We start from the raw sequence: 23,785 nt of genomic DNA, 5'->3' as shown, positions 1-23,785 counted from the left end.
AAAAAGCACTGCTAAACAGCGTGACAAAAAAATAACAGACAACATTTTCGAAAAATACGATAAAATGTTTCATTGGTTCATGTAAATTGTTTTTGATGTTGAAAGAAAATCAATTAAGTTTTTTAGACTGTTTTTAGGCGTTTGGTTTATGAGAATTAATTCTGATTATTAAATTATTCCAACAACAGATTTTTGAAAAATTTTAATACTCTTACCTGCACAAAAAATTTTTATACTCTAATCTGCAGAAAAAATTTTTATTCTCTTACCTGCACAAAAAATTTTAATACTCTTACCTGCACAAAAAATTTTTATACTCTTACCTGCAGAAAAAATTTTTATTCTCTTACCTGCACAAAAAATTTTAATACTCTTACCTGCACCAAAAAATTTTTATACTCTTACCTGCAGAAAAAATTTTTATTCTCTTACCTGCACAAAAAATTTTTATACTCTTACCTGCACCAAAAAATTTTTTTATTCTCTTACCTGCACAAAAAATTGTTTTGTTGATGCTTTGCTGATGTTGAACTCCTTTTCAAATGAAAAACTCTCCACATTGAGTTTTTGTGAAAGTCTATTCTTTTTTTTTTTCATGAATAAAATTTGAACTTTACTAAACACTAAATTTTTTTGAAAGTTGCTTCTCAAATTAAAATTTATTGACACGAAAGAAGATGAATTGAAAAAGCCATCACTTTGTAAACTATAGAGCATTAATGGTATATGATCACTAAAATACCAAAAAAAAAAAAAAATCATTACAAGCAGCTAAAGCACTGAGCATTGTTAAAATAATTACAAAAAATAATACCTTTGAATAATGTATGAAGAGTTTTCTTCATACAGTTTTACTGGTCCAATAAGAGATGTTGGCTCCACCATCTAAAGACAAGAAATTACTAAAAATAACATTCATCCCAATAACAGCATTTACAGAAAGCAAAAAAGCTCTTAGTATCATAGAGATGAAGATTTTTCATTTATCAAAAGATTCATTCCACAATTTTTTTTCCAATTTCTGCCATCTAAGTAAAAAATTAAAATTTTTTAATGCAAAAATAAGAAAATGTATAACTTGCAATGGTTTAAATTTGCTTACATTTAGCTTTCAAAACTATACATGAGATATTATAAATGCAATACAAGCATTTGGTTTTTCTTGAAAAGAAAATGGAAAATAAAAAAACTAAGGATTTTCAAAAATACCAATTCTTTATATTTAAAAAACAATGTTTTATTTCTCAAAACCGGTGAGAAACTCTCGTGGGACCACTTCCAAAAGTCATTAACAGTTGAGACGTTCCCAATTTTTACAATTTTCCTTTAATAAAAAAGAAAAAAAAAAGAAAACTAATTAATGTGAATATGTACAATAAAATGATTTTACCTCATACTTTTTATTTAAATCTTATTTACATTTATTTACATTTATTTATATTTACTTATATTTATTTATATTTATTTATATTTACTTAAATTTATTTATATTTATTTATATTTATTTATACTTATTTATATTTATTTATATTTATTCATATTTATTTATATTTATTTATATTTACTTATATTTATTTATATTTATTTATATTTATTTATACTTATTTATATTTATTTATATTTATTCATATTTATTTATACTTATTTATATTTATTTATATTTATTTATATTTGTTTATATTTATTTATATTTATTTATATTTATTTTTATTTATTTTTATTTATTTATATTTATTTATATTTATTTATATTTACTTATATTTACTTATACTTATTTATATTTATTTATATTTATTTACATTTATTTATATGTATTACATGTATTTACATTTATTTACATTTTATTTATTTTAGATTATTATTTGAAAGTAGAAAATTTCAACTTTTTTAAAATTTAACAAATTAACTTAGTCAATAAAAAAGTAAAACATATTTACCTAACTCTTTCATTGAAGTTATAAGATTGGGAGATATCAACTGAGGTAGCTAGAATAATGGCCACAATAAACAAAGCAATTGACGTGATAAGTGTCCTAATAAAACATTGTAATAAAAAAATAAACCAAACATTTTTAGCAATAGTTAAAAATAAATGATGAGATGAAATCAAAAACAATTTAGAATAAAAGTTTTAAGTGGATTTGAAGAGGTGTTATGCAGCAAATTACAAGAACTTTAAATGGAACCTAATTTGCACTACAAATAATCTGAACCTAACTGAAAAATTTGAGTTATTTTCTCCTTTAGAATTACCATAAAAGAATACACATCTTGAAAATATGAAAATATACCTTAAATAATTTTGTGTAAGCTTTTGCTTCATAGCTTGGCTGTACAAAAGTTTAATCTCCTTAGATCTGTCAGGTTCAGCATATCTTATAAAACGTGCACGATGACGTACTAATAACTATAAACAGTTGGTAAAACTTCTTTTTTAATTTTACATAATACTAAATAAAAAATACAATTTATAATATACAATAAAAATAACTATTTACTGTAAAAAACGGAAAAACTATATAATTATTGATTTTTTTTTCTATTGAAAATTTACTAACATTATTAGAGAGCTGTTCAAAACTTCCTTTGCTTTCTGTAGAGCAACTGGTTTGAAACAACTGCTCATGATATTCAGTGAAACTGGTTTGAAACAATTGCTCATAATATTCAGTGAAACTTGATAATGAAACAATAAATGCTTTTACTGAACTCTAAATTAAACAAAAATCTTTAAACAATCTTTAAAAATAAAAAATAAAATTTACTTTGAAATGAAAAGTATGAAGATTGAAAGAAATTCAACGTTTTTGGGACTTACAAGTAGGGGACAAATTACTAGAACATCCCATAGCACAGTGAGAAAAGTGAACTGCATCCATGAAAGTTCTAGACCATTGTTTTCTTCCCTACTACAGACAAAATAACTATCCTGTTATACTTTTCTGATTTTTTAACAAATTCTATGATATTCCCAAAAAGTTATAATAGTAATAAAATGATAACCGTAATAAAACAACAACCACAATGAAAGGGCAGCCATAAATGTTGTTAAAAAATAACAAATAAAATACAACTAACAAAAGAGATTTCCATAATACAATACCCAACCACAGAGCTATAATCAGCGCCAAAACACACGAAGAAGCATAGTTAAAATAAAATGAAAAATTGAAGTGCCATTTATCTGTTAAAAAAAATAAAACTAAGTTATCTTTTAAAAAATGTTAAAAGCTGTGTATAAAAAATACAATTAGTTATCTCACCATTGTATTTTTTTTCTTCCAAATTTGTCAAAGATGAGTAAAAGCTTAGCTAATCCAAAAAATAAGATTAAAATAAAAAATTAAAGGATGATGTTAAACACTTTTTTATGCATGTTAGTAAATAGTCAAAATAAATAGATTTATTAAAATATTTTTTGAAATTTAATAAACTTACACTCTTAAAATAGTTTGTAATGATAAAATTTCATTCCAAAAACATAATAAAATTTCACTCCAAAAACATAATAAAATTTACTTGACCATCTGATAGGAAACCTGAAGAATCTTTCCTCATTTTAGTTGTTTCAGAATCTAAAGTAAAAATGTGTCCATCTTTTAGTGAGACATGAAATCACCAAAGAACATTAGGACCCACTCTGCAGGACCCAAATGAAAGCAAAAACCATAACAATGTAATAACTTAGTTAACAAGTAACTTTTTTGTTTAGAAAATATTGATTTCAACTTTTGCTTTTCTGCAAACAATAAAGGAATTAAAATAAAAACAAACTTGGTTTCATGTAAACATCTCCAACTTTGTTGAATTTTAGTCCTAAACTTCTCTTTACTCTTGAACTCTTGAAAGGAAAGAGAATGATAATGATTATAGCTGTTAAAGATAAAACTTTACAAAAAATTAAATCAAATTACAATAATTTTTACCTTTGGACTGCATCTGAAAAAGTATGTCAAAACCATTGAAATTGGAACATAAATTAAAACTAGTAATGCTGGGGTTGTCAAGACAGTAGGCGACAGAATGTGCAATAATCCAAAAATGTTTTTATTCTAAAATTTACATTTAATAAATAAATTGCAACAAAAACATTTTAATGAAATCTTTAATTTAAATTTTTTTAAAAAAATCTTAAAAGAATTTTTACCTTTTCAATTTCTTCTTTAAACAGAACAATGGCCCCAGCAGTAAAAAACAAAACTTTTGAAAGTAAATATCCAAAACGCTTAAAAAGAAAAATTATTTTCATGATAATTAAATGTGCATATTTTATTTAAATATGTATGCAAATAGAATTATTTTATTTAAATATGTATGCAAATAGAATTATTTTATTTAAATATGTATGCAAATAGAATTATTTTTTATGATGCAAATTAAGTTGTTTTGAATGATGAAAATAAAAAGTTATTTTGTACTGTAAAAACAAACCAAAATACAGCTACTTTTTTTACATTACTTGAGAAAAAAACCTTCATACCTTTGTCAAAGAAAATTGAGAAATAATTGGGCCGAAAAATACTGATAGCCAAATGTTGTAATCAACATAACTTTCAAGAAATAGCTAACATAAAAAAAGTTTAAAAAAGATTGAATTAAACCTAACTGTAATTCCTTTCATTCTTTAAAAATGTTAAGTAAACTTTAAATTCTTCAAAATTAATATCATTATGCAAACAAAAACCTGGATTCTAGAGGTACAACATGTAGAAGTAGCAATTAAATTGCAGTAAGTCTTGTGAATTCCACGTGATAATGACAACCAATTGTGAAATGAGAAATAACTTAAACAAGATAATTGCAAAATAATTTATAAATTACTCCAAATTTACACACTGCTATACACAATCATATTTGTGTATAGCAGTGTAGTAAATACACACACATATTTGTGAGGTATGATGAAATAAAATTAGCAGTGTAGCTAATACACACACACATATTTGTGAGGTATGATGAAATAAAATTAGCAGTGTAGCTAATACACACACACATATTTGTGAGGTATGATGAAATAAAATTAGTAGTGTAGTAAATACACACACATATTTGTGAGGTATGATGAAATAAAATTAGTAGTGTAGCTAATACACACACATATTTGTGAGGTATGATGAAATAAAATTAGCAGTGTAGCTAATACACACACATATTTGTGAGGTATGATGAAATAAAATCAGTAGTGTAGTAAATACACACACATATTTGTGAGGTATGATGAAATAAAATTAGTAGTGTAGTAAATACACACACATACTTGTGAGGTATGATGAAATAAAATTAGTAGTGTAGTAAATACACACACGTATTTGTGAGGTATGATGAAATAAAATTAGTAGTGTAGCTAATACACACACATATTTGTGAGGTATGATGAAATAAAATTAGTAGTGTAGCTAATACACACACGTATTTGTGAGGTATGATGAAATAAAATTAGTAGTGTAGTAAATACACACACATACTTGTGAGGTATGATGAAATAAAATCAGTAGTGTAGCTAATACACACACACATATTTGTGAGGTATGATGAAATAAAATTAGTAGTGTAGTAAATACACACACATATTTGTGAGGTATGATGAAATAAAATTAGTAGTGTAGCTAATACACACACGTATTTGTGAGGTATGATGAAATAAAATTAGTAGTGTAGTAAATACACACACATACTTGTGAGGTATGATGAAATAAAATCAGTAGTGTAGTAAATACACACACATATTTGTGAGGTATGATGAAATAAAATTAGTAGTGTAGTAAATACACACACATATTTGTGAGGTATGATGAAATAAAATTAGTAGTGTAGTAAATACACACACATATTTGTGAGGTATGATGAAATAAAATTAGTAGTGTAGCTAATACACACACATATTTGTGAGGTATGATGAAATAAAATTAGCAGTGTAGCTAATACACACACATATTTGTGAGGTATGATGAAATAAAATCAGTAGTGTAGTAAATACACACACATATTTGTGAGGTATGATGAAATAAAATTAGTAGTGTAGTAAATACACACACATACTTGTGAGGTATGATGAAATAAAATCAGTAGTGTAGCTAATACACACACACATATTTGTGAGGTATGATGAAATAAAATTAGTAGTGTAGTAAATACACACACATATTTGTGAGGTATGATGAAATAAAATTAGTAGTGTAGCTAATACACACACGTATTTGTGAGGTATGATGAAATAAAATTAGTAGTGTAGTAAATACACACACATACTTGTGAGGTATGATGAAATAAAATCAGTAGTGTAGTAAATACACACACATATTTGTGAGGTATGATGAAATAAAATTAGTAGTGTAGTAAATACACACACGTATTTGTGAGGTATGATGAAATAAAATTAGTAGTGTAGTAAATACACACACATATTTGTGAGGTATGATGAAATAAAATTAGTAGTGTAGCTAATACACACACGTATTTGTGAGGTATGATGAAATAAAATTAGTAGTGTAGCTAATACACACACATACTTGTGAGGTATGATGAAATAAAAAACAGTAAAAATTTCACTGTAACCAAATGATAAGAAGTGATTCCGAAGGATCTTTAAATAATGTCTTATGATTGTATTAAGAATTTAAATCATTACATTTTTTTTATTTTGCCAACAAATGCTTCTTTAGAAACATCTAAATTAATTGTATCTTTAGATAAGTACCTAAAGTTAATACTTAAGAAAGGAACTTGACCTGCTTAGGAGCCTTTGAGTAAAGACATTAGAGTTATTCAAATATGGTGCTGATCTTGACAAGCTGCATCAGCTGCACTTGTTAGCAACAACTTTCTATGGTGATCATCAGAAGTTAGATGACCACCATAGAAATTTGTTGCTAACCATGGATGGATGGATGGATGGATGGATGGATGGATGGATGGATGGATGAATGGATGGATGGATGGATGTAATGTATATATATTTATATATACATTTGTATGTAATTAGTTTGATTTTTGTAATATAAAGCATAAAGTCTAATTTACTTTGATCATCCATCCAATTTCTGAAATTACTTTTTAATAAAAAAAAGCTTACTAAACTTACTAAAAAAACTTACTAAATATCAGTTGAAGATTTAATGATAACTTGTTTCAGATACCAATCAGCAGAGTTACCTTGATTATTATGCCAGAGTGAAAGATGAGTTATTTTTCCCAAATCTTTTGGGCACCTAACATAAAGTTTTATAGCATCAACACTGACACATCACCAGCATGTTTCCCCCTGACAAATTTATAACACTTACACATTTGACTATGCTGGATCCATATATGTTATCTGGTTTTTTGTACAACACAAAATTTTTTTTGATGATATTTTAAAAATTTTTAAAGTTTGGGTAAGAGGATGTAAAAGTATTACATTTAAATAATAAACTTTTGCTTAAACTCATGAAAATCTTCATAAAAACAATTAAAAACTGAAACAAAAAAACTTAAGCTATACTTTTTATTGTATTTTTCATATACTTTTTAATGTATTTTTCATAATTTATGTTAATTTTCAATAAATATATATCACAAATTTTGCACTTACCTAAATAAAAAATTATCTGTAGAGGAACTTGCCTCAGTTGCAAAGTATGAGGAAGATCATACCTTAATACTAAAATGTCTATGAACAATCTTACCTCAACAGTAAAATATCTGTGGAAGATCTTTGAAACATAAATGGTTTGTTCTCACAAGTGAGTTCAAACTTTTGCGAGCAGCCATTTTCTCCATATAGCACAGCACATATCTGGAAATTATAGTTCAAATAAATATAAAAATGATGCTAAGTAAAAAATATTATAAATAAGATTTTGTTTTGGTAATTTCAGTTGTAGTTAAACAAAATTTTTATAAAAAAAAAGTTTTAAGCAATACTTTGGAAGTTGTTCCTGAGCCATAGGAATGACCAGTTTCAACTGCTATATAATATCTATAATTAAAAAACATCATGCTTAGATAATGGTATAAATTATATCGGCAATAAAACAATTACCATAATGAAAACCAAATATTGCAGGAAGCATAATACTACCTCAATATACCAACATTTAACATTTACTTAAAGATATTTTAATTCAAAAAAAATAAAATATAACTCCTTAATAAACAGCCATTATTCATTATATACTAAATTTCAGAAAAACTTACTTGTATTTATCACAAGAAAGATTATCTGGTAACTCAATGATGATATTTTTTGATGGGAAATCTTTATATGAGTACCATGAATAAATCATCAGAGTAGCAAAAATTGCTAACAATATTGCCATACCTTCAATTACAATAAAACTTTTTGCATTTCTAAAATAAAAATTGTTTTTAATTGACAATTTTTTAATATGATAACAAAAAGTTAGTTAAAATCATCATTATTTGAAATATTATTAAGGACAGAAAACAACATAAAGTAGAAACAAACGCTAGTACTTGTCTAACAATAATTGTTCAGAGAGTCACAATTATTATATCAATATTTTTGAAAATTTCTATAGAAAAATGTTGTCTTATTGTGTGATGTTTTTCAAAAAGATACAACTTTTGTGATTTAATGTATCAATAACACTTCTTAAAAGTATTATTCTTAACAACATTGAAAACAAATGGATAAAAAAATAAAATATTAAATTACACAGGTACAGACACATACACACAAATATCAATCTGACAAATACAAATCTGTTTAGACAAACACATTTCATTTCATTTTTGTTTTTCCCTTTGTCAGGCTGTGAAAGATGATATAAATATTTATATGATAAAGATAATGTAGCATTTTGTGGGATTATACTATTGTTCATTGTTATTATAAATATTTACTACTAGATTAATAAGAAAAAGACTCCACACAAACCAATCATCGCAAATGAACTTGCAGTTTTCTGCATTCTAATGCAACATATCCAGCTATTTAACCAAGTAGGTCATGATAATGGAATTTTTTAAATAAATTTTTATAAATGAATGTAGTCAGCTAATACTAGCCTTATTTTTAAAAAGAATAAAGAGTCATAAGATAAAAAAACTACATACCTTTTTACTGGTGAAAACAAAGAATATTTTTGGTGTAAATTTTTCATGTACCCTGTCACTAATCCATCACCTCTGCATCTAATAATTCAAATAATGCATCTAATAACTCAAATAAAGCTACTGTTATTATTTTTTATACTATTAATAAAAAGTTAACTTTATATAAATAATTTAGGTTTGAAAGTTACACCCATAATATTTTAAAAGTTCAACTTATATGCTAAAAACTCATAAAATGCATAAAATGAATGGTCTTTAAAATGAACTTGTTTAATGAAGGATATTACTAAAAGAATATTCCTACTGCAACTATGCTTCAACTGGTGGTTGTTAACAACAAACCAAAAGTAATAAATACCCATGAATTTACCGACACAAAAGTTCTGCAGATGTTGATGCATCTGCTACATGACAATCTTTTAAAAGAGTGAAATTTTGAGGATGCCACTGTTTGCAAAACAAGCTCTTCACAGATATTGTATAATTTATCCATGGGTTTTTGACAAACTAAATAAATAAAATAAATGAATAAAGAGACTTGAAAAATAATGATAATACTTAAATTCAGTTTTAAAGTAAAAATGGAAATAACCTTTTTAAGATTCAATAAGAAAAAACAAAACTAAAAACTGACTGCTCATAAAATTCTACAAAGAAAAATAAGATTTGTGTTATCTTAAAACAAAATATCAAAATTACTTTAAAATAACATTACATACATTACATGCATTACATGCATTACATACATTACATACATTACATACATTACATACATTACATACATTACATGCATTACATACATACAAACATACATACATACATACATACATACATACATACATACATACATACATACATACATACATACATACATACATACATACATACATACATACATACATACATACATACATACATACATACATACATACATATACATACATACATACATACATACATACATACATACATACATTACATACATACATACATACATTCATACATACATACATACATACATACATACATACATACATACATACATACATACATACATACATACATACATACATACATACATACATACATACATACATACATACATACATACATACATACATACATACATACATACATACATACATACATACATACATACATACATACAAAAATACAACTCCAACAATTCAATTCAAGAGTGGAAACTAAAAGCTGGAACCATTGACAATAAATAGTAAGTCAGGAAGCCTCAAAATTATAAACGTTTTTTTTGACTGATAATAGGAAGAGCATTATTGCCCTAAATACAGAAATAACAACGTAAGGTATGCTGTAACAACCACTAAATTCTGATTGGAGTTCGCAAGGATCATCTTATCCAGACTGTTGATAAAATGGTTAAAAGTGCTCTTAATAAATCTATGCTTTCACTGACTTATGCAAAAAAAAAGAAAAGAAAAACTTGCATTTGGTTTGCAAGCATCATCTTAACTTGTTTGTTGAAAATTAGTTAAAGTAATCAATTAAAATTTATGATGATTGACTATGATATTTGAATATCATGTTATAAGCATGTTAGACATAAAGTCAAGATAATAATAGTAAATTAATGAAAATAATAAAGCCAAAATATCAATTGCCAATAGTGAAAAAAAAATTGAAGAGTAAATGCAGGATGTTTCAATTAATATTCAACTAGTCCAATACATCTATTAAAGCCATCATGGATCAAGTGATGCATAGAAATATCATCAATGATATAATGATACGTCATGCAAGATAAAATACAGAGAGATTACAACAGGATAGAAATTCCAAACATCAAAAAAATCATTTCTCAATTTAAAGAAACTTTGAATTTCGGAAAAGTTCTTCTAATTTTTGTATCCAGGTAAATTTTTTTGGTTAACACAAAAAAACAAAACTTTACTTGTTTTTTGTGATCACTTACATTAAGTTCTTGTTTGTATTTTTGAATGATTCTTTGGTTTGTGGGAACAATTTTCAATGCAACTTCAAATGATGAAGTAAATTCTATTATGCAAAAAAATATTTATTTAGCTTTATTTAATTTTACAAATATAAAAATATTTATCAGCATAAGCATGTCAAAAACTTTAAATACAAAACTATAAGTGATGCATTAGATTAATACCAACATCATTTGGTGAAAAGCTGGACACATGTTTGAAATTTTTGAAGTAATTTTCAATTATCCAAGTTATATTTCTTTTATTTGTATTGTATCTAATAAAATTAAAAAAAATTTGTTCAATCGTTGATATACATTATATACCATTATAACACAAACAATTTGTATACCTCACTACCAATTGAATTTGAAAGTTACGGTAGTTAGCACTCAATTCCTTTATTTCAATCATCAAATGGTATTTCCCCACACCATCATCATTACAACTGAACTTATGTAGATTGACCTTATCCCACTGCAAAGTATAAGTATTGCCTTTTATTTCTTTAACTGGAAAAGAAAGGTCAAAAACATATCTTGTGCTGTATGGTTGATATGGTTGTGCTGTATGGTTGATATGGTCCATAGATACATCAACTAAGTAAACAGAGTTCTAAAAAAATGCAGTATTCATAGTTTTATTTTTAATGATCAACATAAATAGTAAAAAATAATGACCAAAGATAAAGACTTAACTCATCTTAAATCATGACCAAAGATAAAGACTTAACTTATCTTAAATTTTAAATATCAATAATTTTTAAAAATTAACTAAAGTCAAATGGTTAACTATATTTATTAATTGTAATAAAAAAAAATAAAAATGATTGATCATTAATTTTCTTTTCTTCAGGCAATTTACTGGTATTCAAAATTAATGAATAAAATTTGTTTTTTATTCATCATTTTAACATAAAAGCCTAAAACAAATATATATAAAAAAAGAAATAAAAGTTGATGTCACCTGATCAAGCCAATAAAAACTTCTGTTAAAAAGTGTAATTGTCAAATATATACAACCAGTAGTTTTAAAATCTAGCCTTACACCAGGTTGTAAGGTCCACTTTGTCTGAAATCCTTTATGTGCAAATACAGCTAACGAGGGATCAGACTGAAGAGTGAGTGTTTCATTAATGAAATACTCTTGCATCACAAGCTAAAGAGTTTTAATCAAAATGAATCACAAAAGGAAATTTAGTTTGAACAAAACTAAATTTCTTTTTGTGATCTTAAAATTTTTAAATCCATAATTATTACCTTCATTAAACTTTTGTGATATTTATAACCTAATTTAAATTGGTCTGTAGAATCACTAACGAAAAAACAAAAGCACAGTTAAAAATAATAAATAATAATATCAATATAAAATAAGCTTTAAATAATGGATAATGGATGAAAAAAAATACCTAAGTGAACATTATTATGTTAAAAAAAAAAGAGAGAAACAAATTTTTAACTTTTGATTTTTTACTATTTACAACTCCTATTTCTAATTACAGACAACAAAACTCACTTTTTCAAAAGATTTAGTAAACTGGCAAAAACTTTATTTGAATCAGTAACATATGTCTGAAACTTTGCTTGTCGAAACAATTGTTTTGGTTGTCTTGAGCGACTAACAATCTCATTCAGTGTTAAAAGCATCCAATATGTACAATTCATTGACAGCTAAAAATTGAGACTAAATTGATCAGTATGTAGACTCTTATGGTTTCAACTTATCTTCTCTATTATTTCTATTATTCTCCTATCAATCTATCTACCACTATTTCATACTAAATTTTTTGGTAAAAAAAGGTTTGACTTTTGGTAAAGAAAGGTTTGATTTTGTGGAAAAATATAAAATTTTTTTGAATGATATCCTTGCTGTTATGGTTTTATGTTTATTATTTTATGCATGGTGTTACTTTTAAAGGAAATCCTTGCTGTTTTGGTTTAAAATGAAAATTAAAATAGAATCCTCAGATATAGAAACAAGAACAGTGAGAATCAAAAAAATATCAAACAATTAAAAAAAGTGAAATTATTTAAAGATTTTAAAAATTTTAGAAAAAAAGAGCAGAAAAATAAAGTAAAAGTAAACAAAAGCAAACCTCAGCAGCATTTTCAAGAATCAAATTAAAAGCTCTCAAAACCATTCTGACTGGTGTCTTTAAAAAAACAGAAACATCATCATTTAAAAAACCTATTTTTGAGTCCACTAACTTTATGACATAAAAAACATTGACCTCTGGTTCTTAAATTACATTTTGATTTTGATTGGTTTTTGTATCATTTTTACTTTGAACTTTCTATAGTATAATTTCATAAAAGTCATCAAATTAAAACTACTTTTTATACATGGATTATATATCGAGGAATCAACTTGCAAGCTTTTTCTTTAATTCTATATACATCTTCTGATGCCAATTTTATGAGCAATAATCTACAAAAAATAACAATTTTATTAGGCTATTAAAAGTCAAAAGAATAAAGCAGAAAAAAATTTAACACAATTTACTTTTTTGAAATATTTGACATCATCTTACCTATTACATTTATGAAGAAGTACTGTAATTTTTTGCAGTTCAAGGTTTGAATCAACTACAAGTTGTTTATTTTCAAGATCTTTCAACTTTGAAAAACTAAATTATTAGTTAAAAAGTATTTGATTAAATAGTTTTAACAGACCTATTAAAACTATTTACTGTATAACATATACTAGATAAAAACCTATATAAAAAGTTTGAAAACTAATTTTGTGAGGTCTTTCTAACATTTTAATAGCTATGTAAAAAAGATTAAAAATAGATTTTTTTTTTTTTAATATATTGAAATGCTCATTTAAATGGCTTTCCCTTGCTTATATCCTTTATTTTTAGGTGAAATATGACCTGCAATCTGAAATAACAAAATTTATTTTGATTTTTAATCTTAAGCAATCTTTTTTTACTATTTGTTTATATATATATATATATATATATATATATATATATATATATATATATATATATATATATATATATATATATATATATATATATATATATATATATATATTTACATATGCAAATTATTGAGATAATATTACATATATAAGGCGTTGAGATAACTACTGCTATATAAATATATATTATTATGAGTATGTATGCATATAGCAGTTATTTCAATGCTACACTCACATATGATGGTAAGTAGTTTTATCATTTCTAAGAACGGTGACTGAAAGAGGGCACAAAGATATCCATCTACCCTCATCATCTTCAATTGTCACAGTCAAGTTAGCTAGATAAATGAAAAATATTTTTCTGTTTAATTCAAATGCTAAATAATTTCAAAGCAAAATTAAATATGCCATATTTTTAGATTATTTACATGATGCTCATTTATACAAAGTATATATATAAAACCACATGTAAAATGTAAATGACAATTTAAACACACAAAAAATAATACCTTGGTTTTGGTTTTTTGCAAAATCAACCGAAAGAATAAAATCAAACATAAACACAGATGAGTGAATAATAATTTCATTGTTTTCAGCAGTCAATGTGTATGACAGTGTGTGCTAAAATGTTTGTTAAAATATCAAAAACCTAATTAACTATTTCACAAAAAATGAATTCAAGTCAGTGGGTATAATAATTGTAAGATATAAGTTGTCAGTACAAGAAAAATATCTAGTATCTAATTTCATTTGTCCTTAATCTGGTATTGAGTAACATCTAATTGCTTAGTAACAGAAACAGTTTTGTGGAAATAAAGAGAATGATGGATTTTTGACTTTTTCTTTCAAATTCCTGCAAAACTACCCTCAATTCAGATGAAACTTTATTCTGATTATGTGCAATTAGACATTATTCTGTTACTTAGTAATTAGAACTTTATTCCCATATTAATAAACCTACACCCAATGTACTCAATAATAAAATAGAAAAACTGTTAATTGTTAAAAATACTCAGCAAAGATGGAGTGCTAAGAGATGAAAAAAGTATTTAATTTTACATTCAGAGTTTCAAATACTGTTACAAAAGAACTTACATTGCTTTTCCATTTTTCGCATTTGATAGAATACTCTGTTTCAAGCTCAACTCCAGTTTCATTTCCAATCAAAACACAGGAACCTTTAACAGGAGGCTCCTCTGTTTTGAAATAAAGAACAGAGGTTGCAAGAATTGAATCCCGCCTTGTTCCATTAAAAATGTTTACAGAAATTTCATAATTCTGACCAGGAAATAAAGAGTTTGCTTGAATTAAAAAAGTGTCTTTATTATTGCTGTATACATAATCACCAGGAGATATTACACGACTGTAGTAATTTGGTTTATCAATAAAATATTGAGTTAGGTCTCTTTCAGCTTTTAATTCTAAATACTTAACAGGTCTAAATTTTTTCTTTTGCGTAATAATAGATACATTAGTATTATTCTCTTTACTCCACATTGTTGAAGTCATGGTGAGATTTGAAACGTCTTGAGAAAAAATTGCATCCTTATTTGTTAGGAGGTTTTTATACATTTTTTTCATAGAATAAAAATTATTAGGCCGGTTTGTTTTTGTGCAAGCAAAATTATTAAACTTCATTTGAGAACAATTTAGATTGCTTTCAAATGTTGGTATAAAATTTACACACTGTGAATAAGTAATTTGATCTAGTGCTGTGGTCTTATCCGCAATTAGCTGTACTCCAATTTGTGTCCTTAATAAGGCTGCAGGCCATGTTGAGGGCATACACTTTCGGTAATATGTTAACAAAGGTGTACTTTCAAACCTGAACTTTATTTCCCAAAAGTAAGTAACTTTTTTGTTTTCACATTCAGGACAAACTACATGAAACTTCATTTTAGCAAATGGAGAAAAACCATTTTGTTTACATGTGTCACATGAAATAGCAGTTCTAAAAATACACAATTACTGCTTTGTACATTGGTTTATATAATTATGATATAATTAACATAAATAACTTTTCAATTAAATGTACAATAAAATAAAGCTACTTATATAATACTTCTGATGTAAACCATGATCAATCATATGATCAATTTTAAATAAAATAAATCTTAAATACTATTTCATACTGAAATTTTATCCTTGTATCAACTTTAAACAAAATGCTTGACTCTGCTGGTTGCAATCCATCTTTTTCAACAATCAGAACAAACAAGAACTTTTTTGATGATTCTTCTAATTGATTTGGCATGAAAGTTAGCAAACTTTCATTTCGATTAACAGGTGGAGCATAACCAGACTTGAAGCAGTTAGTGTATTTTTCAGTATAACACTCCCAAGAATATCTTAAAATGTGAAAGAAATGTTGATGTTTTTAATTACATCTCAGAAAAACATGATAGAGAAGCATAATAAAACTCCATGATTGTTGCAACATTTTTTTTTTAAAGTATTAGATATTTCTCTAATATTATATCATTTGGACCAGCGTATGATCCATTAAATGGTCCATTACAGAGTGTATATGAATGAAATTTATCAAATTAAACAATTTCTAAAAAACAATTTTGAGCAAAAAAAACTCTGCTCATGTTTTATAATATTTGTTGATTTTCAGTTGAACTAATATAATGATATCTTAATATAATGATATCTTAACAAAACTTACATAAAACCAACATAACATCTAAATATAATGCAAATGTCATTTTATTAGTGTTTATACATATGCTTATTACTAATTGTTAAACTTACTTTATATCAGCAACTTCATTTGGAGCATCTTGATCAAAGCTATCATTAAAATTCAAAACAATTTTTCTTTGCAAGTTAAAGTTGATCACACGAACACCATTATTCTTAATAATTGCTTTTAATCCTCCTCTATTGATACGTAAAGTATTTGTGTAACTCTTATAAACATTTTGAACATTCAAATTAACCTAAACATAAAGTAAACCTAAAAAGCTAAAAATTTAAATGTTAAAATGTAAGCTGCATTTTAGCCACTTTAAATAATGGTTGAGCATTTTCAAAAAATATCATTTTCAAAAACTTACTGTGAAATGAAATTTCCACATTCCAACACCTAATGCTTTAGCAGGAATATTTAATGTTGGTTCAATATATTTCAAAATGTTTACATCTTCTTTTAACTCAGCACTTTCAAACTAAAAAAACATTTCAAAGAAAGAGATATCTTCACATGATTTCTGCAGAATTTGAGTTTTACAACTTATATGTAATATACCAAATATGAATGCTCATATGGTTTCAAAGATGATGCTTTTCATGAACATGTGTTATGAAAATGAAAAAGAAATACTAAATCTATAAAATAACTTAAAAATAAAAAAAAATTTGAATGAAAAAAATTTTCAATCAAGCTTGGAAACTCATGATTGCATAATATTTTGATAACCCACACCATAGTGCGAATTACTTATTTGAAACAAGTTTCCACCAGAAATAAATTTTATTCTTAAAACCAACATGTACAGTTATAAACTAGATTTTGAAAATATTTTTTTGATGTCTACAAAAGCAAAATAGGTTTAAATAGGCATATCTACAACTTTTTGGTATTTAAGAGAGGTAACTTCTAGATATGGTAAAAACTTAGAAAGTTAGAAAGTATTTCATAGGCTGAAGCTAAAAATGCGGCTGAAACTCATTCAAGATTCAAATGAAATTCAGCCGCATTTTCAGCTTCAGCAAATAATAAACAATATTTTTACATCTCCATTGTTTACAATATTTGTGCTTTTCATTCATAAAAATCTTTCCTCATAAAAGTCTTTTTTTTTACCTTAAATTTTTTACCACTTTTATTATTATTTTCAATAATATTTAAGCATACTTTTAAAAATCCACCTCCTATGTCAATCCCCAACTTTAGAATGTAATGCTTTATTATTATCTATTTTTACAAGTCCTTTAATATTTTTACAGTAAATTAATTGTTATGAAACATTTTTAAAAATTGATTTCTGATACATCAAAATAGTCATTTAAAAACTTTTTTACCCTATTTGTCTCTTAACAAACTTTCAAATAAGTCTCTTCCCTTCCAGCTTCAGAATATGCTGAGAATTTCGGCTCCCTGTCTATTAGTAAGTTCACAAGTGCTTTTAAATTTATCTATTTCTAAAACAGGGAATTTTTTTTATTGTAAAAAATATTTTAGTAGAGCTTTTAGATTGTTCAATAGCAAGTGCTTTACTTTTAGGTATAAACTTCATTAAACCTCCCTCATACAAAAATTTTCTTTTTAATATTTCAGAGCATTGAAGTTTGACACTTCATGTATCTAAATATGAACAGAAATTTACATCTAAGTTTTTAGTTTTTCATTTTATCAGATTTTTTATATAAGTTTGTAAATTTTTAATTCGAATTATTAAATCAACAGTAAAACATTTGCCCTACCTTCATCCAGTTTCTCTGTAAATTTTTCTCTTCACTTTGTGAGGGAACAAGGATGGGTTAATCTCTGTCCAATAATAAATCTGCACTTTTTACATACTTATATTGGTGCAGGTAGATTTACTCTTACCAGCTTGATTCTTCATTTATACTTAGATGCTCATCCAAGAAAAATTCTAGTTTGAGCAATTTTATATGTCACAAACAAAGAATGGTTGAACTATGGTATAAATGCTAATTTTAACTTTTGAGAAACCATACAGTTTACTCAAAATAATGTTTTTATCTCTTTTTTCCAATTTTTCTAAGGCCTTTCTATATTTAACACAGACGCCATTACAAAAATGTTCTATGCATTGTTCAAATGATTTAAAAAAGAACCTATATATATTTTGCTCAATGTCACAGTTTATTTTCTGCCCTTTTTTTTTTCCTTTTGAAAAGCAAATTAAGTAGACTAAAGCTCTATTACTGTTATGAGATTTTTAGAAAATTGCATTTTCAAAACAATCTGAGCAATACTAAACTATTTGTAAAATATTTTTTTAACTAATGCAGTAGATAAAAAAAATATTTGTTAATAAATTTTCTATTCTAGCAAAATATATTAAGTAGAAGAATGTATGTATATCATAAACCTATATATTAAGTAGAAGAATGTATGTATATCATAAACCTATATATTAAGTAGAAGAATGTATGTATATCATAAACCTATATATTAAGTAGAAGAATGTATGTATATCATAAACCTATATATTAAGTAGAAGAATGTATGTATATCATAAACCTATAACATAACATTACTTAAGATAATTTAACATCCACTCTATTGCTCTAATGTCCAAATGTGGAAATGGAGCGGGGAAATAGGGAAGAGGGGTGGGGAAATGGGGAAGGGGGAAGGGGAAATAACATTTTAAAAAAACTGTGTAGTGTCATAAACTAGAATGAAATTCATCTGTAAAATTCTTATTTTTTGAAAAAGTCATTTAGTTTTAATTGTACATGTTATGGTGGTTTAAAAAATGCATATCAATTTTCCTAGAATTATTTTTTCAAATTATGCAGTGTGTCATCTTTAAAATGTATAAATGCTTTTTTTAAAAGAAAATTATTTTACCATTTTTAAATAAGGATTATAAATGGTTGTTTACTTTTAAAAATATTTTTTACCTGCCACAAGAATTCCATATTGGTAGCCTTTGGACAAAGAACTTTTACTCTTGGATAAAACACAATATTTTCATAAAGTTGAATGTCCTATGAAAAAAATACAACTATATAACAATTTAATGAAAATAACTTATGGTTAAAGTTGATCATTATCACTAAAAGAAACATTTATATATTAACATAAGAAACATTTACATTCAATAAAGTAAGTTTGACAATAAAGCATGATAGCAATACAAAAATGTCAGTCAGCAAAATTTAAAGATGAATACCTTCACAGTATCCCATTCTAATGAAAAGTAGATCTCCAAAGCACATAACTCATTTAACACATAAACTGTTATATTACTTGTGTATGATGATAAAATATTAGAAACATTGACATAAGCAAAAAAAATCCCAGTTCTGAAAAAATATATTTTTTCTTGTTACTGACAGTTTAAATGTAATATAATAAAAATAATAATAATTATTTAAGTAATATCAGAACAATATTTTTTGAATAGGCTGTCATTCATACAACTACCATGAATGTATAAAACTATTCAAGTTAAAAAATTGCAATCAAATTACAAAAACATAACCTTATTAAAAACATATCTCTTGCTCTTGGGAAAACTTAACATTATATGAGAGAATTTTTTTCTAGCCAACATCATTTAAACACTTTTAAAAAAAGTTATAATTTTGTTTTATTTATGATGAGATATTTTTAACTTCAATAAATTAATCATTATAAAGCTGTTCATTACAAAATTTATTAAAAGGTGGATGAGAAGAAAGGATTATGGAATTTTCAATCAATTAAATTTTTCTTATGTTTAACAGTCCACAAAACATGTTTTCTTAAGATAATGAACAAAATAATTTTCACAAAAACATGTTATCTAAAGATAATAAACATAATAATATAGCAAAAAAATCACTCACAATAAGAAAAGTTACCTATTATACATGTGTTGTACAGAAATATCATAAGAAGCCAACTGTTGAGTATCACCAAACATCCATAAGACTTTAGGATTATATTTAATATCAAAATAGGACGCATCATATTCACTAACATTGAATGAACCAAAAAATGATGTTATTTCCCCAAATCGAAACGGTTTACAATATACTGGAAACTAAACAAAGAAAGACATATTTTATTTATTCTAAACTAGAGATCTAGTGAAAGAGGAATAAATAAATTTGCAGGTTTTTTTCAGAAATCAAAAAAATAGAAACCTATATTACTTACTGGCTTTATTCTTTTTATAACATAAATTTGACAACTTCCATTAATAGTCAATAGGTTGCTGGTGACAGACAATGTAACATGCATTCTAAAAAAAAAATTGTTAAAAACAGAAAGATTTTTCATCAAACAAGTTAAACAAAGAACAGTATAGAAAAAGTAAAAGTGAATGTAAATTTTATATAAAGTGTAGTACTTTTTTTAAATAAACACACTTTGAAGAAAAAATAAATGTAACCTTAATTTAATATATTCTTACACACACACACACACTCACACACACACACACACACACACACACACACACACACACACACACACACACACACACATACATATGTATATGTATATATAACTTAATTTTGTAAAACTTACATTCCAGAAGATGGTGCTCTAAAATCTTGCAAATTACTTATGTGAGTATTTAGATGTGAGTCAATTTGAAAAGTCCATAAATATGTTAGCTTTGGGTCCCACAATGTTTTTGGTTTTTTAATTGAAACACTGAAATTGACATGATCTTCTTCCAGAACAGGGTTATCCTTTGGAGTTATGATGACCTCTACATAAATATGAAAAGTTCATGTATACCTTTGTGACCAGTTAGAGATTAATCAGATATACTTTCTAAATTTTTAATCTGGATTTTACCTGAAATGTAAGGAATAATTATGACATCATATTCTGTAGTGTTATTGCTAACAAGGTTTTGAGCTGTAAGTTGCACAGGGAACAAAAATGTTCTATCATATGAAACGTTGTAGTAGCACTCAGGTGTGTCTAAAGTAAACATAATTTTCACCACACAAACTTTTTAAATCTCATATTAAACATGTAGAATAACTATTTTTTAAGACTGTAATTACATAATAAAGTTTTGTCAAAAAGTTAAAAAAGTTAAAAAAGTTAAAAATAACCTGTAAACACTGTCTTGTTTTCTTCTCTAAAGTACCACTGATATGTGACATCTGAATAAGAACCATAAATTTTTGCCCTAAACAATGAAACTATCCCCAAGAATGCATATGTAGTTTCCAAACAAACAAATTGAATTTCATCTTGAACAATTATTACGTTATGACTGTTTTGAAGGTAGTTATATGAACGATCTGAATTGTATAGCATTATGGTCATTGAATAAACACCAGGTTGTGAAAACAACAGTTTACCAACTACAATCTGGCATCTGTGTGACGTAAAATGTAGTGCAACTTCTTTTGAAAATCCATTACTGATGTTAAAAAACAAATAAGAAAAGTTCCCACTTACAGTAAAACTTAGAGTAACACATGAGTTTGTACGAACAGCCATACTGCCATTTTTTAATTCTGTGGCATTTACTATTTTAAATGAAATAATTGGTTGTGGATAAAAATGAATATCCCAACATTCATTAATCTTTGATAAAAGGCCAAATGCTGATAAACATAAATTGAAACCACTATTTTCATGCTGTGTATTAATAACAAACTCAAAAATATTTTTTTGAAGTAGATTTTTGCTGAAGTATAAGCTGCGTTTACCAACAGTAAAATTAATATGCTCATATTCAAATTGGGCACATGCACATGTGTTGCTGAAAGTATTAAATACAGATACATTTTTACCAAACTCCAATGCAGATGATTTTATTTCAAAGTAACTAAGTTTACATGCAGAAGTATTATAAACAACCAAACTGCAATTTAAGTCTTTAGAGCAACTAAAGAAAGAAAATATTAATTTGATATTCTAATTTCCATTAAAATGAATAAATAAATATTTGCATCAGGTTTTATGAACATAAGTTAAAAACAAATACTAAAGTAATAATAATGTAAAGTTTGACCTGCATTCTTTCAAAGAATCAATGTTATTTATGCAATGACAGGTGGAATTGTTAGATACAGCATATCCATAGCTAAATACAAAACCATTTAAAAACAACATAAAAATGCTTTTATATATATATACACACAGATGTAAGTATTCAAATTGGCATAAATAATAATCTTACATTTTAAGGAGTGTTTTAATTTAAAATGAATTTTTTCTGTAGGATGAGTGTTAAATTTATGGAGTAAAATTTAACAATTTAACATAAAGTTTTGATGAATAGCAATAACAAAAAAAACATTTTTTGTAATTATTTTTCAACATTTTTTCAACATTAGAATTTTGTAAGAAGTTTTTTTTTCAATTAACCTGCTTTGTTGACATTTTTTTGTGCAATTACATACAGATTGATTAACACCTTGACTCGTTAAACTTGAAACAAAGTTAGAGAAACAACGTTGCTCTGATTCATAAAAACCATCTATATCTATTGAAAAAATCACAGTATATTGATAGACTCTTAAACGATAATTCAAATATATAAAACAGAATAAAATTTTGACTTTATCATTTTTGAAAACTTACCGTGAACAAGTAAATGAATCTTTATAAAAATAAAGACGAATAATAAAAAGCTTAGCTTATGTGTGACCATCGTCTTTTCTTTATTTTTTTAGGATTTATAACAACACATATTTATTCAAAATAACAGCTCAAAAAAATATAGTTCCTTAAAAAAATTACTATTAAGATTTTTGCTTATAAAACCTCACTAAAATTTGTGAATAGATTTTGTTTTCTTACAGAATGTTTAGTTAACGTAAAATGATCCCGAGCATAAGAGCTTTCGTTTTCGGTTTTAAATTCCAAGATTTTTATTTATCGCATTCACGAAGATTCGTATAGAGATGGTGAAGGCATCAAATATCGTCCAATAGGGTGAAAAAAAGTCAGTAAAAATTGTTAACTTCAAAAGTCCATAGTAAGGAATGTCCGTGTCCCGATAGGAATCGCACTCCGATTACCCGAACAGGTATTATCCAATAACGCTGATAAGATCGGGTAGTTGAGGTTTTTTATACGCGACCCGGCTTAATCTTTCCGGTAAATTAAATTATCGGTACCCAAAAGTTATCCTATCAATACCAGAACCTGATTCAATGATATA

At 25.7% G+C, this 23,785-nt stretch overlaps 1 protein-coding gene across 4 annotated transcripts in view; it reads right to left on the bottom strand.

The window, feature by feature from the left end:
- Positions 1 to 23,417, bottom strand: part of LOC145184052 (polycystin-1-related protein-like) — a 29,151-nt gene extending 5,734 nt beyond the window's left edge. The window contains exons 1-46 of one of the 4 annotated variants that reach the window (XM_090092177.1): positions 23,203 to 23,417; positions 22,987 to 23,104; positions 22,631 to 22,702; positions 21,720 to 22,504; positions 21,454 to 21,582; positions 21,178 to 21,364; positions 20,806 to 20,890; positions 20,508 to 20,689; positions 19,835 to 19,967; positions 19,563 to 19,649; positions 17,021 to 17,131; positions 16,716 to 16,903; positions 16,091 to 16,306; positions 15,054 to 15,909; positions 14,468 to 14,579; positions 14,194 to 14,296; positions 13,561 to 13,656; positions 13,373 to 13,457; positions 13,126 to 13,182; positions 12,546 to 12,700; positions 12,290 to 12,344; positions 11,997 to 12,188; positions 11,383 to 11,645; positions 11,216 to 11,307; positions 11,012 to 11,094; positions 9,431 to 9,567; positions 9,061 to 9,138; positions 8,179 to 8,331; positions 7,906 to 7,960; positions 7,668 to 7,777; positions 7,095 to 7,208; positions 4,685 to 4,784; positions 4,481 to 4,564; positions 4,148 to 4,225; positions 3,927 to 4,052; positions 3,775 to 3,841; positions 3,520 to 3,575; positions 3,264 to 3,312; positions 3,079 to 3,184; positions 2,819 to 2,909; positions 2,559 to 2,711; positions 2,292 to 2,407; positions 1,938 to 2,033; positions 1,210 to 1,324; positions 815 to 885; positions 490 to 733 (exon numbers count right to left, since the gene is read on the bottom strand). In XM_090092177.1, the coding sequence (XP_089948303.1) occupies positions 490 to 733; positions 815 to 885; positions 1,210 to 1,324; positions 1,938 to 2,033; positions 2,292 to 2,407; positions 2,559 to 2,711; positions 2,819 to 2,909; positions 3,079 to 3,184; positions 3,264 to 3,312; positions 3,520 to 3,575; positions 3,775 to 3,841; positions 3,927 to 4,052; positions 4,148 to 4,225; positions 4,481 to 4,564; positions 4,685 to 4,784; positions 7,095 to 7,208; positions 7,668 to 7,777; positions 7,906 to 7,960; positions 8,179 to 8,331; positions 9,061 to 9,138; positions 9,431 to 9,567; positions 11,012 to 11,094; positions 11,216 to 11,307; positions 11,383 to 11,645; positions 11,997 to 12,188; positions 12,290 to 12,344; positions 12,546 to 12,700; positions 13,126 to 13,182; positions 13,373 to 13,457; positions 13,561 to 13,656; positions 14,194 to 14,296; positions 14,468 to 14,579; positions 15,054 to 15,909; positions 16,091 to 16,306; positions 16,716 to 16,903; positions 17,021 to 17,131; positions 19,563 to 19,649; positions 19,835 to 19,967; positions 20,508 to 20,689; positions 20,806 to 20,890; positions 21,178 to 21,364; positions 21,454 to 21,582; positions 21,720 to 22,504; positions 22,631 to 22,702; positions 22,987 to 23,104; positions 23,203 to 23,272 (6,711 nt within the window). In that variant the 5' untranslated portion in view covers positions 23,273 to 23,417. Of the gene's footprint in view, positions 1 to 489; positions 734 to 814; positions 886 to 1,209; positions 1,325 to 1,937; positions 2,034 to 2,291; positions 2,408 to 2,558; positions 2,712 to 2,818; positions 2,910 to 3,078; positions 3,185 to 3,263; positions 3,313 to 3,519; positions 3,576 to 3,774; positions 3,842 to 3,926; positions 4,053 to 4,147; positions 4,226 to 4,480; positions 4,565 to 4,684; positions 4,785 to 7,094; positions 7,209 to 7,667; positions 7,778 to 7,905; positions 7,961 to 8,178; positions 8,332 to 9,060; positions 9,139 to 9,418; positions 9,568 to 11,011; positions 11,095 to 11,215; positions 11,308 to 11,382; positions 11,646 to 11,996; positions 12,189 to 12,289; positions 12,345 to 12,545; positions 12,701 to 13,125; positions 13,183 to 13,372; positions 13,458 to 13,560; positions 13,657 to 14,193; positions 14,297 to 14,467; positions 14,580 to 15,053; positions 15,910 to 16,090; positions 16,307 to 16,715; positions 16,904 to 17,020; positions 17,132 to 19,562; positions 19,650 to 19,834; positions 19,968 to 20,507; positions 20,690 to 20,805; positions 20,891 to 21,177; positions 21,365 to 21,453; positions 21,583 to 21,719; positions 22,505 to 22,630; positions 22,703 to 22,798; positions 23,105 to 23,202 lie in introns of those variants that run through there. The other 3 variants (XM_090092178.1, XR_016453899.1, XR_016453900.1) reach the window with 3 other exon arrangements.
- Between the last annotated feature and the right edge of the window lie 368 nt (positions 23,418 to 23,785).

The sequence above is a fragment of the Hydra viridissima genome, unplaced genomic scaffold (genome assembly GCF_058129835.1).
Source record: "Hydra viridissima isolate aposymbiotic clone 2 unplaced genomic scaffold, HvirCarnegie_v1 scaffold_7, whole genome shotgun sequence".
Lineage (NCBI taxonomy): Eukaryota > Metazoa > Cnidaria > Hydrozoa > Anthoathecata > Hydridae > Hydra > Hydra viridissima.
Note: the sequence above shows the minus strand (reverse complement) of the source record. Positions and strands in the feature narration are given on the sequence as shown.